This window comes from Nannospalax galili, unplaced genomic scaffold, assembly GCF_000622305.1.
Source record: "Nannospalax galili isolate Female #2095 unplaced genomic scaffold, S.galili_v1.0 scaffold752, whole genome shotgun sequence".
Lineage (NCBI taxonomy): Eukaryota > Metazoa > Chordata > Mammalia > Rodentia > Spalacidae > Nannospalax > Nannospalax galili.
In genome coordinates, this window is record NW_008333404.1 from 982,825 (window position 1) to 1,001,062 (window position 18,238).

The 18,238-nt window shown below is 42.2% G+C and overlaps 1 protein-coding gene across 5 annotated transcripts in view; it reads left to right on the forward strand.

The window, feature by feature from the left end:
- The window catches only part of Pogz (pogo transposable element derived with ZNF domain), a 51,020-nt gene that overhangs the window by 28,088 nt on the left and 4,694 nt on the right, over positions 1-18,238 (forward strand). For 3 of the 5 annotated variants that reach the window (XM_008828217.1, XM_008828221.3, XM_008828219.3), the window contains 10 exons: positions 9-299; positions 379-597; positions 5,685-5,794; positions 6,665-7,002; positions 7,310-7,464; positions 13,902-14,002; positions 14,454-14,600; positions 16,913-17,047; positions 17,156-17,325; positions 17,476-17,616. In XM_008828217.1, coding sequence (XP_008826439.1) covers positions 9-299; positions 379-597; positions 5,685-5,794; positions 6,665-7,002; positions 7,310-7,464; positions 13,902-14,002; positions 14,454-14,600; positions 16,913-17,047; positions 17,156-17,325; positions 17,476-17,616 — 1,807 coding nt within the window. The remainder of the gene's footprint in view (positions 1-8; positions 300-378; positions 598-5,684; positions 5,795-6,664; positions 7,003-7,309; positions 7,465-13,901; positions 14,003-14,453; positions 14,601-16,912; positions 17,048-17,155; positions 17,326-17,475; positions 17,617-18,238) is intronic. The other 2 variants (XM_008828220.2, XM_008828222.3) reach the window with 1 other exon arrangement.

Here is an 18,238-nt window from a genome sequence, read left to right on the forward strand (position 1 = left end):
TTTAAAAGCCCCAGGTACGCAGTTTGTTAAGCCGACAGTTGGAGTCCCACAGGTGTTCTCTCAGATGACCCCAGTGAGGCCAGGTTCCACAATGCCCGTGAGGCCCACCACCAACACCTTTACAACCGTCATCCCAGCTACTCTCACCATTCGAAGCACCGTCCCACAGTCACAGTCACAGCAGACCAAGTCCACTCCCAGCACTTCCACCACTCCCACTGCCACACAGCCAACCTCATTGGGGCAGCTAGCTCTTCAGCCTCCAGGCCAATCCAACCAGACCTCGAATCCCAAGCTAGGTGAGACTTGGGATTTTGAGATGGCAGGCCACTATGGGTAGTGGGTAGGGAACAGATGATTTTCACTTAGTCAATGTAGCTCCTTCCTTCCCCTCTCCACCTGCAGTGAGCATTGCCAGCTTTGTCACTGTGAAGCGACCTGGGGTTACAGGTGAAAATAGCAATGAAGTGGCCAAATTGGTGAATACCCTTAACACCATCCCTTCCCTGGGCCAGAGTCCTGGGCCCATGGTAGCGTCCAACAACAGTTCTGCCCACAGTGCTCAAAGAACCAGTGGACCCGAATCATCAGTGAAAGGTAATGTGAGAGACTGGGTCGTCCAGTCATTGAAAAACATTGATAAAGCATTTATTGATTGAAAGTATTCTGGAGAAATAAAACAGAATCTATGTGCTTTAATTTGCTTAATATAGGTGTTTAATTTGTTTGGAATATTAGTGTAGTAAAAGAAATACCCAGTTAGGAAAAATATGACTGCATCAGCTACAAGAATTCTTTACATAATTGTGCTTTGGCAATTGATTAGCAAAGTGGATGGATTGATCATGGAGGCTGGCCTCAAACTCACAAAGATCCACCTACCTCTACCTCCCAAGTGCTGGGATTAAGGGCATGCGCCACCACGCCCAGCTCTGAGCTGATTTTTGAAGTTGAGATTTGTTAGAGAGGTTTGCCGATGGAGAAGGATATGAATGTGAGGATTTTCAGTGGTCTAGATCAGGGGTTGCTAAACCTTCTGTAAAGGACCCCTTGTAAAAATGTTATAGACTTTGAGCACAATATGATCTCTGTCCCAAGTATTCATCTGTATAGATGCAGCTGCAGAGAGTACGTATGAATGAATAAGCTGTACTGTGTTCCACTAAAAATATTTATGAACTCTGAAATTGGAATTTCATGTAATTTTTATTAGCCATAATTTTCTTTTGCTTTTGTTTCAACTTATTTTAAAATGTTGAGGGGCTGGAGAGATGGTTCACTAGCTGCTCCTGCAGGACCTGGGTTCTGTTCTCAGCATCCACATGGCAGCTGAAACCATCCCTAACTCCAGTTCCAGGGAATTGGAGACCTTCTTTTGGCTGCCTCAGGTACTGCACGCATGAGTGCACTTACCGGCAGGTGGCTTTCTGTGAGTTTGAAGCCATTCTGTTCTCTACAGCAAGTTGCAGACCAGTCAGGGCTGCATAGTGAGACCACATCTAAAAAACAAAAACGTGTCTGGACATGGTAGCACATGCCTTTAATCCCAGCACTTCCAAAGCAGAGGCAGGTGGCAGAGACAGGAAGATCTCTGTGAGTTCACTGCCAGCCTAGCAAATTCCAGGCCAGCTGAGACTACAGGGATACCCTGCCTCAAAAAGACAGACAGAAAGACAGACATAACAAAACCTGTAAAGAATTGAAGTTGGACTTCTATTTTCCATTCAATATAAAAATGAAAGTGGACCAAAGACCTAAACACGGGAGCTCTAAAACTCTTCAAAGAGCTCCACATGAAGTTGGGCATGGTGTGGTACATGTCTGTAATCCCAGCACTCAGAAGACGAGGAGGTTTGCTGTGAATTTGAGACCAACTTGGGCTACACAGTGAGTCATTACCTCAAGAATCAAAAACCAAAAAAAAAAAAAAAAAGAATATTGTGGGGAGGGTCAGGTCACTGAGGAGATGGCTCAGTCAGTAAAGTACTTCTTGTGCAAAAATGAGGACCTGAGCTCAGGCCCCCACCACCTAAGTAAAAACCAGCATGGTGGGGCATGCCTATATCCCCAGCGCTGCAGGGGAGATGTGGATCCTGGGAGCTCACTGGCCAGTCAGTCTAACTGAAATGGTGAGCTCCAGGTTCAGCTGAAGATAGATCCTGTCTCAGAAAATAATGGAGAGAGAACAGGAAAGCTGGCTCAGTGGTTGAGAGTGCTTATTCTTTCCGAGAACCTGAGTTTGCTTCCCAGCACCCACAGTGGGTAGCTTGCAACAGCTTGTAATTCCAGCTCTAGAAGACCTGAAGCCTTCTTGTGGCTTCCAAGAATTCACATGCATGTGTGCACACGCACACACACACACACGCATAAATAAATAAAAATAAATCTTAAAAAGTAATGTGGTGTGTGATAGTGGAAAATAACTGCTGTCAACCTTTGACGTCTACATGTGCACACAGGTGAGCACACCACATGTGTACACACATGCATACACCATGCATACACAAAAGAGAAAATGAGGCTGGAGAGATGACCCTGCAATTAAAAGCACTGGCTGCAGAGAACCCAGGTTTCATTCCCAGCACCCACATGTCGGCTAACAGCTGTCCGTAACCCCAGTTCCAGGGAAATCCAATGCCCTCTTCTGGCATTGCATGACATGGGTCACTTACACACATGTAGGCAATAATACACTCATACACATAAAATAAAAACAATACATTTTTAAAAAGAGAGAAATGGCTTGATAGTTACATGTGCCTGTAGACAGACTCAGCTACTCATGGCACTGAAAAAGAATTGCTTATACGCAGTAGATCAAGGCAAATCTAGGCAATGCTAAGATCCTATCTTAAAAATAAATGGCTGAGTGTGGTGGCTCATGCCTGTAATCCAGCACTTGGGTGGTTGAAACATGAAGATTACTGTGGGTGAGTTCAAGGTCAGCCTGGGCTACAGATTAAGACTTTGTCTCAGAAAAATACACACACACACACACACACACACTCACACTCACACTGAGAGCACCTGCCTATCATATGAGAAGCCTTGGGTTTGATTCCCATACACTACCAAAAAACAACCGACGAACAACAAAAATTCCTGAAAGAAAAATTGATGATACTAGATTTCATGGTGTTTTCTATATTTCTTAGATATGAAAAGCACAGACAGGAGAACAAAAAATGCTAAATTTGAAATTTAAAACTTATGTGCATCAAAGAACACTAACAGTGAAAAAAGGAACCCACAGAATGGGAAAAAGTATAATGTATTAACGGTTTACTACCAATAATACCTAAACAATTTGTGTACTCTGTAACAACAGCAAAAACCCAACCCAGGGGCTGGAGAGGTGGCTCAGCAGTTAAGAACACTGGTTGTTCTTACAGAAGATCCAGGTTTGAATCCCAGCACCCACATGGCAGCTAACAACTGTCAGTAACTCCAGTCCCAGGGATCCAACAGCCCCTTCTGACCTCTGCAAGCATTGCACAACATGGGCACACTTACCTACATGCAGGCAATACATACTAGACATAAAATGAAAATAATAAAATTTTTTTAAACACCCAACCCAACAAAAGATGAGGGAAAAGCAGACTGGCAAGATGACTCAGCGGGTAAAGGTGCCTGCCACCAAGCCTGATGACCTGAGGTCAATCCCTAGAGCTCAGTTAACCCAGGCTCAGAAAGACAAATCCACATGTTCTCTCTCAGAAGTAGATCCTAATTTCTAATTTTTATATATGTGTATTTGTGTGGGAATAAGTGTGGATACAGGCTAGGGAAAGGAACCTGAGCGGGGAGGGCTTTAAGGGAGGAAAGTAGGAAGTGACAGAGCCCTTGTGATGGGAAAGTGGAAGGGAAACACTGGGGTGGAAGGGCACTAGCAGGGACCAGTTGATAAGGGAGAGGAGTGGGTAGGAATAGAAGGTCAATCAGAACTTGAGGAAGCCTGTTATTTTGTATACTAATTTAAAAAATTGTAAGTGAAACAGAGGATTTAAGATTATGAGAAAACATCACCTTTATCTAGCTAAACAATTTCTTTATTTCTGTTTGAAATATATAGACTTGAATGGATCAGATTCAGTGTCAGAATAGTAAAATGAAGTTAAATATTTTTAATATTTTAAAATTATTTTTATTTTATGTGTATGAATGTTATGCCTGCATGTATGTAAATGCACCCATTTCATACAGTGCCCGCAGAGGACAGAAGGGGACCCAGGTCTTCTGTTTTTGTTGAAATAGGCTCATTCGTTACTTTACCAAAAACAATTATAGGGAGCTGGAAAGATGGTCCAGCTTGCAGGGCACATGCCTTTAATTCTAGTACGAGGGAGGCAGAGGCTAGTCTGGTCTATGCAGTGAATTCAGGCCAGCCAGGGCTACATAATTAGACCCCATTTCAAAAAAACAAAAATGTAACAAATGGGGCCAGCAATATGGCTCAGCAGGCAAAGGCACTTGATGTTAAGCATGACAACCTGAGTTTGATCTCTGAACCCCCGCAGTGGAAAGAGAGCACCAACTCCTGCACATTCTTCTCTGACCTCCACATGGGCATGCATGCATGCTTTGGGAGTTCTGCTCTTGAGGATGTACGGAAAAGGAGTGAGGCCAGGCATAGTGGTGCATGCCTTTAATCCCAGCACTTGGGAGGCAGAGGCAGGTGGATCTCTGAGTTCAAGGCCAGCCTGATCTACATAGTGAGTTCTAGGTCAGCTGGGGCTACAGGGGGACCCTGTCTGAAAAAGATGCCCCCCCTCCCAAAAAAAGAAGAATCGAAAGCCGGGACTACTAGAATAGACACTTACACACCTGTGTTCCTAACAACATCATTCATAGCAGGTGAAAGGTGAAAGCAGCCCATATATCCATCAGATCATGAATGGATACACAAAATGTGGCATATATACAAAATGACATATTTCCAGGCTTAAAAAGGAAGTCATTTTGCCATATGTTAGAACACGGAGAACTCTGAAGGTATTATAATCTTTGTTTGATTTTGCTTTTTAAGACAGACCCTGTAGCCCCAGCTGCCCTCAAATTCACTATGCTGACCAGCCTGGCTTCCATCTCACAGAGTTCCTCCTACCTCTGTCTCCTGAGTACTAGAATTAAAAGTATGCACCATCATACCTGGTGGAGGTGTCTTTTAATAGGCAAGAGTTTCAGTTCTCAGCCAAATATGTTGGTGCACACCTATAATGCCAGCACTCAAGAGGCTGAGTCAGGAGGATTGCTGCAAGTTCAAGGCCCCATCTAGGGTTACATAACAAAGACCTGGTTTCAGAAAGCCCCGGTATCATGCATGTCTGTTTTCCTAGCCCTTGGGAGGTGGAAACAGGGGGATTAAGAGTTCAGAGTCTACCTCTGCAACATACTATATTCAAGGCCAGTCTGGGCTACATAAGACCCTTTCTGAGACAAAACTCCCCGAGAACAGTTTCAGTTCTGTAAGTTGATTTCTAGAAATTATACAACACTGTGAATATACATAATACCATGAGGTATACCCTTAAATGGGTAAGATGGTATTAGGAGTTAAGAGTGTGAGTCACACATAGTGGTCTCTCACGCTTGCTGCTTATTCTTGGATTTCTTTTCAAGGAGTATTTAGTCCTGAACGAGTATGCTGTGTGAATCATAACAGTTCTTTTTCCTTCTTCCAGTGACCTCTTCCATGCCAGTGTATGACATCCAGGAAACTGCTGGGCGGAAAATTTGTCCACGGTGCAGTGCTCAGTTCCGTGTTACTGAAGCTTTGAGGGGTCATATGTGTGTAAGTGATGCTACCTGGGAAAAGGATCCAGCTACTTCTGCCTCTAATATTGGAAGCCTGGAAAACAGTATCTAAACTCTTTTAGAAAAGAGCTATGTATTTTGGAATGTGATAGGATGTATTTAAAAACCATCAATACATAATGTAAACTTACTGTCTTAGCATGGTAGATTTGAAACTGCAGAGAACAGGTTTTGTTGTTTTGTTTTGTCTTTTTGAGACAGGGTCTCCCTGTAGCTCCAGCTGGCCTAGAACTCACTATATAGACCAGGCTGGCCTCGAACTCACAGAGAGCCACCTGCCTCTGCCTCCCAAGTGCTAGGATTAAAGGTGTGCACCATCACACCCAGCTGAGAACAGGTTTTTTAGAAACTATTAAGTGCCATTAGGTGAATCCAAAGCTACTCCCTGGTTTCGACTTTATAGTCTTGTAATTTTTGGTATTAGTCCATTGCAGAGGTTGGAGCTTCTTTTCTGCCAGAAAATGTAGAGTCACATGATGCTAGTACACACTTCAAGACAGGTAGGAGGAAAAAGTAGAAGACATTGTGCTCAGGGTCCTCTGGACATACAATAGGGAAAGACTGAGCCCTGGTCCTACTCTAGAAAACTGAAGGATGAAAGCTGGATAAGAAATGCCTTAACGTTAAGTCAGGTGTAGTGAGTGATGTATGCCTGTAGTCCCAGCTACCCAGCAGGCTGAGGCAGAGGATCATGTGAGCCTAGTGGCTAGCCTGAGTAACATAATGAGCTCTCTATGTCCAAAAAATGCCGCTCATCACTTAGATTAACAAAACCATTACCAGGAACTATTGGTGACATTAAGGAGTCAGGATAACCAGAATGATGAGATGCCCTCTTTCTTCATAGTACTGCTGCCCAGAAATGGTTGAATACCAGAAGAAAGGAAGGTCCCTGGATTCCGAACCCAATGTCACAGCAGCAGCAAAGCCCTCCTCCCCTGAGAAGACAGCTCCTGTTACTTCTACACCCTCTTCTACACCTATTCCTGCTCTGTCACCCCCTACCAAAGTACCAGAGCCAAATGAGAATGCTGGTGATGCTGTCCAGACCAAGCTTATTATGCTGGTAGATGACTTTTACTATGGACGGGATGGGGGCAAAGTAGCCCAACTCACAAGCTTTCCTAAGGTTGCCACATCTTTCCGATGCCCTCATTGTACCAAAAGGCTCAAAAACAACATTCGGTAAGTATTGAAAAGCCTTGGAGATAACCATGCATAAAAGTAGATTTAAATTGTCTACATATTTAAGTGTTTTAGAAATCATCCTATGATTCAATCTTCCTGGACTTAATTAAGTCAGTAAGCAGTATTGTTGAAGGGGAGGTATTGTAGTAGTAAACGTTAGCTTATCTTACTGGGCTAAGAAAAGGACTGCCCCAAATAGAGGAAGTTGGGGGAGAGCAAATAATGGTTGTTTATAACGCTACCGTTATATTTCTCAGAATTACCGATTTTGTTTTCGGTCCTTTCTCCTTGCACTGTGCTACAGATTCATGAACCATATGAAACACCACGTGGAACTCGATCAGCAGAATGGCGAGGTGGATGGTCATACTATCTGCCAACACTGTTACCGCCAGTTTTCCACGCCCTTCCAGCTCCAGTGCCACTTGGAAAATGTTCATAGTCCCTATGAATCTACTAGTAAGTTTGAAAACTGAAACTCTAGAGGGAGCTTATTATATTTACATGCAGGTGATAGTGTTAGAGAAAGTTCTTTGTCCTATTGTCTGTCAAAGCCTGATTTTAAAGTACTTTACCACTAGCCAGGCGTGGTGGCACACATCTTTAGTCCCAGGACTTGGGAGTCAGAGGCAGGCAGATCTCTACGAGTTCAAGGCCATCCTGATCTACGTAGTTCCAGGCCAGTTGGGGCTACAGGGAGACCCTGTCTCAAAAAGACAAAAAAAAAAAAAAAGTACCACTAAAATAGCTTTCAGTGAAATATATATTAGAATGTTATAATTGTGTGTCCTACAAAAGAAAAAACACAAGACTGAATAAGCATAGAACAATTAAGCCATTTGCTTAAAACACACTTGTATTGAGTTGACATTTTGAGAATGTGAGCCTAATGTTCAGAATATTTCTAATGGCCTTTAGAAGAGTTCCAGTTTTGTTGAAAACTCAAAAAATATGTAAGTATAGGAGCTTACATAGTTACAGCTGATCGAATAAGACAATTATTACATGCCAGCTATAATGGCTCATACTTGTAACCAGAGCACTCAGGAGACTGAGGCAGGAAGATCGCTGAGTTAAAGGCCAGCCTGGGCTACATATTGAGACCCTCATCTCAAAACAGGAAGACAATAGTACAAACGTGCTTTATATGAGAGCAGTGATTGGTAAAATAATTCAGAGAAGGGAAAAGATCTTGTGGTCAGGTTTCATGGAAAGTTGTGGCTTTAACTTTTAGGGTTCTTAAATGTATGAGGAACTAAGACAGATGCAAATTAATAAGAAAAGCAGCAGGGGGGTATGCCGGAGAGATTTCTCAGCTGTCAAAAGCACTGGCTGCTCTTCCAGAGAACCTGGGTTTGGTCTCCAGCGCCCACATGAGAGCTAACAACCATTTGTAACCCCGGTTCCTGGGGATCTGACACCACTTTCTGGCCTCCTTGGCACACATAAATGCTGCAAAGTATTCATATACACATAAAATAATAGATTTAAAATTTTTTTAAGCTGGGTGTGGTGCCACATGCTTTTAGTCCCAGCAGTCGGGAGGCAGAGGCAGGTGGAGTTCTGTGAGTTCAAGGCCAACCTGGGGCTACAGGGAGACCCTGTCTCAAAAAGACCAAAAAAAAAAAAAAAATTATTATTTTTTTTTTTAAATAAGAAAAGTGGTTAGGGGATTAGAAACAGTATGACCAAAAGCATAAAAACAAAAACAAAATTCACTTGTTACAAATTAAAAGCTTTGAATCTCTGAGATGTAGCTCAGTTGAATGAGCGCTTGCCTACTATATCCAGGTCCCTGGGTTTGATCTCCAGGAGTGTCAGAAATCCAAAGCCATCCTTAGCTATGTGGTTAATTTAAGGCTAGCCTGGACTATTTGAGACCCTGTCTCAAAGAAAAAGAAAGTACTACCGTGAATTAAGCAATAAGGACATCTGTTATATAATTTAGCTGAGAGATCTAGAGGTAAGGCAGCCTCAGTCTTTCCTCAATTTCTTTTTTTGTATATAAAATGTTTGACATTGTGTGTGTGTGTGTGTGTGTGTGTGTGTGTGTGTGTGTGTGTACACGCATGCACTCCCCTCTACCTGTGGAGCCATCTCCACAGCTTCCTGAGTCCTTCTTATGACTAAATGTTGTGTTCTCTTTATAGCTCCTTGGACATAATGTAGTCATAGTCCCGCTTTTGTTAACAGTTAACTGTCAAGAGAAACAGAATTATGAGAAGTGGTTTAGACTAGTGCTGGTCAATAGAAATAGTTTTGAATTGCAATTTAAAAATTCTTAGTAGTCATTTTAAATAAAGTAAAAGAAAGAAAAAAGGTAAAACTGATTTTAATGGTTTTTTTTTTTTTTTTTTCCCTTTGGTCTTTTTGAGACAGGGTCTCCTTTGCAGCCCCATCTAGCCTGGAACTCACTATGTAGACCAGGCTGCTTCTACCTCCCGAGTGCTGGGACTAAAGCTGTGCCCTACCATGCCCAGCACTAATTTTAATAGTTTTTTAAAAAAATACTTAATTATTTGTATTTTATGTGTATGAATGTATTGCCCGAATGTGTATAAGTGCACCCGTGTCATGCAGTGCCTGAGGAGGTCAGAAGAAGGTGTCGGATTCCCTAGAACTGGAGTTATGGATGGTCATTAGCCACCATGCGGGTGCTGGGAATGGAACCCGGGTCCTCTGCAAGAACAGTTACTGCTCTTAACTGCTAAGCTAGCTCTCCAGCCCCTTAATAGTTTTAATTAGTTTTAATTTAAGGCAATCTTTCTAAAATACTAACATGATCAAAAAATTTAAGCGAAATGATACTTTTTTCCTTTAAGAAATAGAATTTGTTGTTATTGTTGAAGTAAGATCTCATTTTATATCCCTTGCTGACCTGGAACTCACTAGGTAGACCAGGCTGGTCTCAAACTCACAATCTGCCTGCTTCTGCCTTCCAAGTGGTAGGGTTTGTGCACTGGGCTGGAGAGAGGACGCACCCATTAAGAGCACTGGTTGCCCTTGCAAAAGATCTGGGTTTGGTTCCTAGCACCCACTTAACAGCTAACAACCATTGGTAATTCCAGTTCTGGGGGATCCAACACCCTCTTCTGAGCTCTGTGGGTATTGTATGACATGGGTGCCTTTATACACATGCAGGCAATATGCCCACACACATAGAATTTTAAAAATTGTGCGCCACCATGCCCAGCCAAGAAACAGTTTTTAAAATGCAAATCTCAGGATATACTATATTCTAAGTTTTCAGTAGCCACATGTTGCTGGTGTCTTTCATATTGAACAGTGAAACGTTGGACTAGTCTTTTGGGAATAGACTAGATACTGTGTATAATCATTGTGATCCTATGGTTTGATGTCAGTATAGCCAATTAAGGTTTACACTCCAGCCTCAGTCATTCAGCGGAAGGTGTACCAAAACTGAACCCAGGGCCTCAGGGACTCAAGTGTTAGACAAACACGATCACTGAGCTATATCTCCAGCCCATTGCTCATTGTTTTTGTTTTCATTTTTGTTTGTTGAGACAGGGTCTTACTGTATATAGCCCAGGCTAGTTTCAAACTGGAGGCAATCCTCTTGCCTCAGCCTCCCAAGTGCTAGAATCCTAGTTGTGTGTTGTCATGCCTGGTGTTCTCACTCATACTAATCTGAAGGGCAGGTTATTGTCAGTCCACTTGTGTATGGACCTGCTCAGTCATCTCATTGGCCCTTTGAACCTCATTAAGATTTGTACTGTCAGAACAGAGAAATGCCTTTTCTTCATATATGGCAGGGTTTTCTTTTCTTGTACTTGTTTGTAACAGATGCCTTTATACCTGTTATACCAGCATAATGTGAAAGTCATTTATTTTTAATGCTGTTAATATTTTTCAACTTGTTGCTTTTTCATTTTAGAGGGAAAGTTTTTATTTTTTGAAGTACTTACAGGTATCCTGACATTTCATCTCTAAATGTATCTGGGGAAAGGGCTGGAGAGATGGCTCAGCGGTTAAGAACACTGACTGTTCTTGCAGAGGACCCGGGTTCAAATCCCAGCACCCACATGGCAGCTAACAACTGCCATAACTCCAGTTCCAGGGTATCTAACAGCCTCGTCTGTCCTCCGCAGGCATTTCATGATACTGGTACACTTACCTACATGCAGGCAATACACACTTATACATAAAATAAAATAAAAATAATAAATAAAATGTTTTTTAAAACTTAAATGTTTCTGGAGAAAGAAAGGTAATTTTCTGTATATAGCCACAATACCTTTTCCAAGATCTGGCATAATTAATCAAAAATCCTTAATATCAAGGCAACAAGAAGGTCCCAGCAGGTAAAGGCAGTTGCTGCTAAGCTTGATGACCCAAGTTCCATCCCTAGAACCCACATGGTAGAAGAAGAGAGCTGACTCCCACAAATTGTCCTGACTGCTACAAGCATATCCTAGTATGCACATGTGCATGTATGTACACATACAAAGAAATTAAGATTTAAAAAATAAATCTTGCCAGACATGGTGGTGCATGCCTTTAATCCCAGCACTCAGGAGGCAGAGAAAGGCAGATCTCAGTAAGATCAAGACCAGTCTGATATACATAGCGGGTTCTAGGCCAGCTGGGCTACAGAGAGACTCTGTCTCAAAAATACATGAATAAATAAATAAATATAAGTAAGTAAACTTAAAAGTAAATTTTTAACGTTATATGATATTTAATCTGTTATCAAAATTCCTGAATTTTCCCCCAAATTTCAGTGGTTCATCATATTTATAGTAACAGTGTAATCTATTTTAAAGATTTATTTATTTAGGGGTGTGGGTGTTGGGGGGACAGTGTGTGTATGCATGCCCACAGAGGTCAGAGAGAGCATTGGATCCCCTGGAACTAGAGATACAGGCAGTTCTGAGCTGCATGATGTTGGTACTGAGTTCAAAATTGGGTCCTCTGGAAGAATAGCAAATGCTCTTAACCTCTGAGCCTGTTTGTCCTGAGACACGGACTTGCAGTATAGCCCTGCCTGGCTGGCTTGGTACTCACTATATAAGCCCAGGCTGGTCTGGAACTCACAGCAGTGCTGCTTCAGTCTCCTGAGTGCTGGGATTACAAATGTGTACCACCATGCCCAACACATGACAACAGAAGTAGTAATAGCATGCCATTTTTCTTCACGCTTGTTTAAGGGCAGTGCTTGAGTTTGAAGCACTTATGTGTTTCTTGGATTCTTTTACAGTTTTGTTAGTGTGTGTACACGAAAGACAAAAAAAAGGACATTAGAACTGAAGTTATGGACATGTGGGTGCTGGGATTCGAACCTGGGTCTTCTGCAAGAACAGACATTGCTCTTAACAATTAAGACGTCTTTCCATCCCGTAGTATGTTCTTTTATTTGTTTTGCCATGCTAGGGATCAGACCCAGGGCCTTATTCATGCTCAGAAAGAACTCTGCCACTGAGCTATATCCCCACAGTCTTTTCGGTTATATCTGAAAACCTTACAGCTTTTCCTCATTCTTCAAGGCAGAATTTTCTTATTTATTACTCCTTGTAGCACCTAACAAACTTCCAAGCAGTAGTTCTAAGTGAATTGGGACTCTTGTGAAAATTAACACAAAACCTGTGAACACTCCTGGAAAAATAGACATTTTACTTTTCTGCAAATAATTTCAGAGGATATATGGATATTTCGAGCCTGATTTCATAGGCCTAAGACTTAAAACCTTGGACTTCTGTGTATTTTATTCTAAAGAAGTATTTCAGCATCACTTATTTAGGAAGTCAGAGGGTGTGTCATTGTCTATAATAGTACTTAAAGCTCTAAACCTGTTATTTCTATATTTGGAAAACCAGTGAAAGAAGAAAATCACAAATATGCCCCCTTTTTTGACCATACTTTATAATTCAAGCTGTGGACCAATTAAAATTTTTACCAAAATTGTTAAAAATATTGTATGTGAGTGTATTGTAAGTGCCCAGTGTCATGCAGTACCCACACAGGTCAGAAGAGGGCGTCAAATTCACTGAAATTGGAGTTACAAATAGTTGTTAGCCACCTTATAGATACTGGGAACTTAGGTCCTCTGTAAGAGCAGCCAGTGCTCTTAACTGCTGAGCCATCTCTCCAGCCCCCAAAATTTGTACCAAAAATTTATAATTGTTGGGCATGGTACTACACACCTTTAATTCCATTGCTCAGGAGGCAGAGGCAGACAGATCTCTCTGAGGTCAAGGCCAGCCTAGTCTGCATAGCAAGTTTCAGGCCAGTTGGGCCTACAGGGAGACCCTATCTCAAAAAAAACAAAGGAAAAAAATAGAATGTCTATGATTTAAAATGCAAACAATTCACAAACTAGAGTGGAACTTTGGTAAAAAGTCTCAGCTAGAGACATGGGGATGTTGTCATTAGCAATACAAATGTCAGGGCAGGCTGGGCATGCTGGCTCATGCCTTTAGTCCCAGCACTCGGGGAGGCAGAGGCAGGCAGACTTCTGTGAGTTCCAGGCCAGCTACAGGGAGACCCTGTCTCAAAAAAGACCAAAAAAAGAGAAATGTTAGGGCAGAACCATTTGAAGATGTGAGGAAACTGATTTGTGATTGAAAATGAGAATGCAGGAGTCAGAAGAAAGACCCTGAGGACATTGGTCTTATTTTTCAGATGCATTTGTTTTGTTTTTATTTTATGTGTATATGTTTGCCATGCATGTATGTAAGTGCACCATGTGCATGCAGTGCCTACAGAAGCTAGAAGAGTTCCTCTGGAACTGGAGTTAACAGACAGTTATTAGCCACCGTGTGGGTGCTGGGAACCAAACCCAGGTGCTCTGTAAGAGCAGTCAGTGCTCTTAACCACTGGGCCATCTCTCCAGCCCGTAGGTACATTTATTGATTTTTTTTTATTTTTTTGTCTTACAGCCAAGTGCAAGATCTGTGAGTGGGCATTTGAAAGTGAGCCCCTGTTTCTCCAGCATATGAAGGACACTCATAAGCCTGGAGAGATGCCTTACGTTTGTCAGGTATTGCTTTTTTTCTCTGGGATGTTTTAGCCATTTTCCTCTCAAACTGAATTCAAAGAATCCATTAATGAATGAATTCCTAAATACCTACCTCATGTACTCTGATAACTATGGAAAGAATAAACAACACAGTTTCTATATTTAGGATTTTCTAAAGGAGAAAATCATAGAAGAACATAACGACAAGTATAATACCCAGACAGGGAACACGTGCATGTCCTGAGAGTGTGTTCATCTCCTGAGCTTGCCCTCTGGAGGTAGACAGAGAATGCTTCTATTCCTTAGAGAATATAGATAGTTCTCAGACTTTCTGGTCTTTCCTGTTTTTATCACTGCTAAAAATGTCATTTATACAGACCCGCATTACAGAATCAGAACAACATCTATGCATTAAAGAATTACCCCCCCACCCCATGTTGCTACCACTTTTTACCTGTACTGTCTTTCTCAGGTGTGTCAGTATCGCTCCTCTCTCTACTCTGAGGTGGATGTCCATTTTCGGATGATCCATGAAGACACCCGGCATTTGCTCTGCCCCTATTGCCTGAAGGTCTTCAAAAATGGCAATGCCTTCCAGCAGCATTACATGAGGCACCAGGTACCAGGCACCAAGCAATCGTGTATTCTCATTTAATTTTTAAATGCTCAAGCAGAGATAATTTTGGTAGAAAAGATACTGTTTTACCAAAGTCATTCAGTTTCTATTACATGTCATACACTAGTCTAGATGTTAAGAGATTAGTGATATGGGGCTGGAGAGATGGCTCAGCAGTTAAGAACACTGTGTGTTCTTGCAGAAGACCCAGGTTCAAATCCCAGCACCCACATGGCAGCTAATAACTGTCCATAACTCCAGTTCCAGGGGATCTGATGGCCTCTTCTGTCCTCCGCAGGCATTGCACAACACAGGCGCACTTACCTACATGCAGGCAATACACGCTACACATAAAATAATAATAAATAAAATATTTAAAAAATTATTATCTAAGACAGATATGGTGGTGCCCACTTTTAATCTCAGCACTCAGCAGGCAAAGGCAAGTGCATCTCTGTATGATCAAGCCCAACTTGGTCTATATAGTGAGTTCAGGCCAGCTGGGACTACATAGAGAAATTCTGTCCCCCAAAATGACAATAATAATACTAATAATATGGGGCTAGAGAGATGGCTCAGTGGTTAAGAGCACTGGCTGCTCTTACAAAGGACTGGAGTTTGGTTCCCAGAGCCCACATGGTGGCTAAGAACTGTCCATAATTCCAGTTCCAGGGGAATCCGAAGCCCTCTTCTGACCTCCACGGCATTGCACAACACAGGTGTACTCTCATACATGCAGGCAATACACTTGTACACATAAAATAAGAATAATAACTAAAATATTTTTTAAATATAAATAAATAAATAAAATTTAAAAAAAAAATAATTTGAGACTCATAAATTCATTAGATTGTTTGATTTTGAAACAGGATCTCACTGCATAGCCCTGGCTGGCTTGGAGCTTACTATGTAACCAGGCTGGCCTCAAATTCATGGGGATCCCCTCTGGCCTCTGCCTACTTGGTCTGAAATTAAAGGTGTACACCATCTTTCCTGACTGATGTCAAACTTCTTCAAGTGTCTTGGGCCCTTTAGCCCTATCACGAATAAGTTTAAGGTAAATGCTTAGGATCCTTGAAGGTTTCTCTCCACAGAGCCAGTACCATAGTCCTAGTAGGAGTTTGGTGTCAAGGAACTGAAGAAAGAACATATTCTGAAAAAAGGGTGTGATCAAAATACATGTCACAGGAAGGTTAAGATAGAAACTAAAGGAGGACCCTTAATTTAATAACACTAATGAGCTGTTTAGTTGATTGATAGGGTAAAAGTCACATTCTAACAGAAAACACAAAGGAAAAGAAAGAAATGAAGACAACTTATTTAATATTTTTTTTTTTATTTTATCTTATTTTTTGGTCTTTTCGAGACAGGGTCTCTCTGTAGCCCCAGCTGTCCTGGAACTTATTATGTAGACCAGGCAGGCTGGCCTTGAACTCACAGAGATCCGCCTGCCTCTGCCTCCCAAGTGCTGGGATTAAAGGTATGCACCACCACACCTGGCTCTATTTTTTTCATTTTTATGTTTTTTTTTTTTTTTTTTTTGGTTTTTGTTTGTTTCTTAACGAGTGTTTTGCCTACATGTATATAAGTGCACCACATGCATGCAGTGCCCACGAAGGCCAAAAGAGGGCATTGGGTCCTCTGGAACTGGAATTAGGGACTGTTATTAAGCTGCCAAGTGGGTGCTGGGGACTAAAACTGGGGCCTGTATAAGAGCAGCCAGTGCTTTTAACCACTGAGCCATCTCTCTGGCCTTTGGAGACAACTTATTTAAAGAAGTTGTTTATGGGGCTAGAGAGATGGCTCAGCGGTTAAGAGCACTGGCTTCTCTTGCAGAGGACCTGGGTTCGAATCCCAGCACCCACATGGCAGCTAACAACCGTCTGTAACTCCAGTTCTGGGGAATCTGACGCCTTCTTCTGACCTCCTCAGGCATTGCATGACATAAGTTCATTTACATACATGCAGACAATACCTCATACACATAAAATTTAAAAAATAAAAATACCCTGTCTGCAATGTTAAGATAAGTAGGGCAGGTCAGTTTAGGTCACTGGTCCAGCTGGGTACAAGTCAGTAAGGGTGGGGTGGTTTGAGAACCTACCTGCTTATCCTGGCCTGTGTTTCACTTTTTGAGAGAGTAAGGTGATGATTCTCAGTGGTAGGTTTTCTTGTGTTGTTTTGTTGTGATTGTTTTTGTTTTTCTTATTCTCTTAAATTATCAACAGAAAGGTGGGAAGAAGGATGTGGCTGGCACTGGTTTACTGGGACTATTAGAGGAATTCTTATCTTTTTGTTTTTTTTCCCCACTTCAGAAGAGAAATGTTTATCATTGCAACAAATGCCGGCTACAGTTTCTCTTTGCCAAGGACAAAATTGAACACAAGCTTCAGCACCATAAAACCTTCCGGAAACCTAAGCAGCTGGAAGGCTTGAAACCAGGCACCAAGGTAAGGAGTTTGCTAAAGTTTCTTTTGCAGACCCAGGCAGGGTAGGAATAGAGATTGACAGTATCCTGAGATTTACTGTGGATCTAACTTCCTTTCCTTGATTCTCAGGTCACTATCCGGGCTTCCCGAGGGCAGCCACGAACTGTTCCCGTGTCTTCAAATGATGCACCTTCAGGCAACTTGCAGGAGGCCACACCACTGTCCTCCACCGACCCCCTGCCTGTCTTCCTTTATCCTCCTGTCCAACGTAATATCCAGAAGAGAGCTGTTAGGAAAATGTCAGTGCCTCTTAAACCTTAGGCGTTTGGGAACTATCTGGGCAGGATTATTCCTGATAGCCAGGGAAATCAAATACAGTTTTTAGCAGGGTCATTACAATGCTGGGTACCTGAGACAGTAATGAAATTTTTCTGTTTTGTTCTTGACAGGAGTGTCATGGGCCGGCAGACATGTCTGGAGTGCAGCTTTGAGATCCCAGACTTCCCTAATCATTTCCCTACTTATGTACATTGCTCTCTCTGTCGCTATAGCACCTGCTGCTCTCGAGCTTATGCCAATCACATGATCAAGTAAGTCCTGATCAAACCAGGATTTCTACTTGGGAGTTCAGAACTCATTTCATTCCCTCCCATTTTGTTTCTTTCTTCAACTCTTAGAGCTGTTTGTCTACCTCTTCTAACAGAGTAAGGAGACAAACTAATACTCATTTGACTTTGATAATCTTCTCCAGTTAATCCCCCAGGGTCTTGCTACTCAGTGTGTGGTCGAAACACAGACAGCATTAGATGGGAGCTTTGTCAGAAATGCCAGTTCTGGGCTGGAGAGATGGCTCAGTGGTTAAGAGCACTGGCTACTCTTGTAGAGAATATGGGTTCAATCCTCAGCACCCACATGGCTACTAACAACCATCTATAACTCTGTTACAGGGGATCTGACATTCTTTTGACCTCTGTGGGTATTGCATGATACAGATGCACTTACATACATGCAGGCAATACACACACACATAAAATAAAAATAATAAAAATACCAGTTCTGCCAATGGTGCACACCTTTAATCCCAGCACTTAGGAGGTAGAGACAGGCAGATCTCTGAGATTGAGACCACTTGGCCATCTGGGTTTCTTTGAAGCCCTGTCTCGAGGGAGGGAGGGAGGGAGGGAGGGAGGGAGGAAGGAAGGAAGGAAGGAA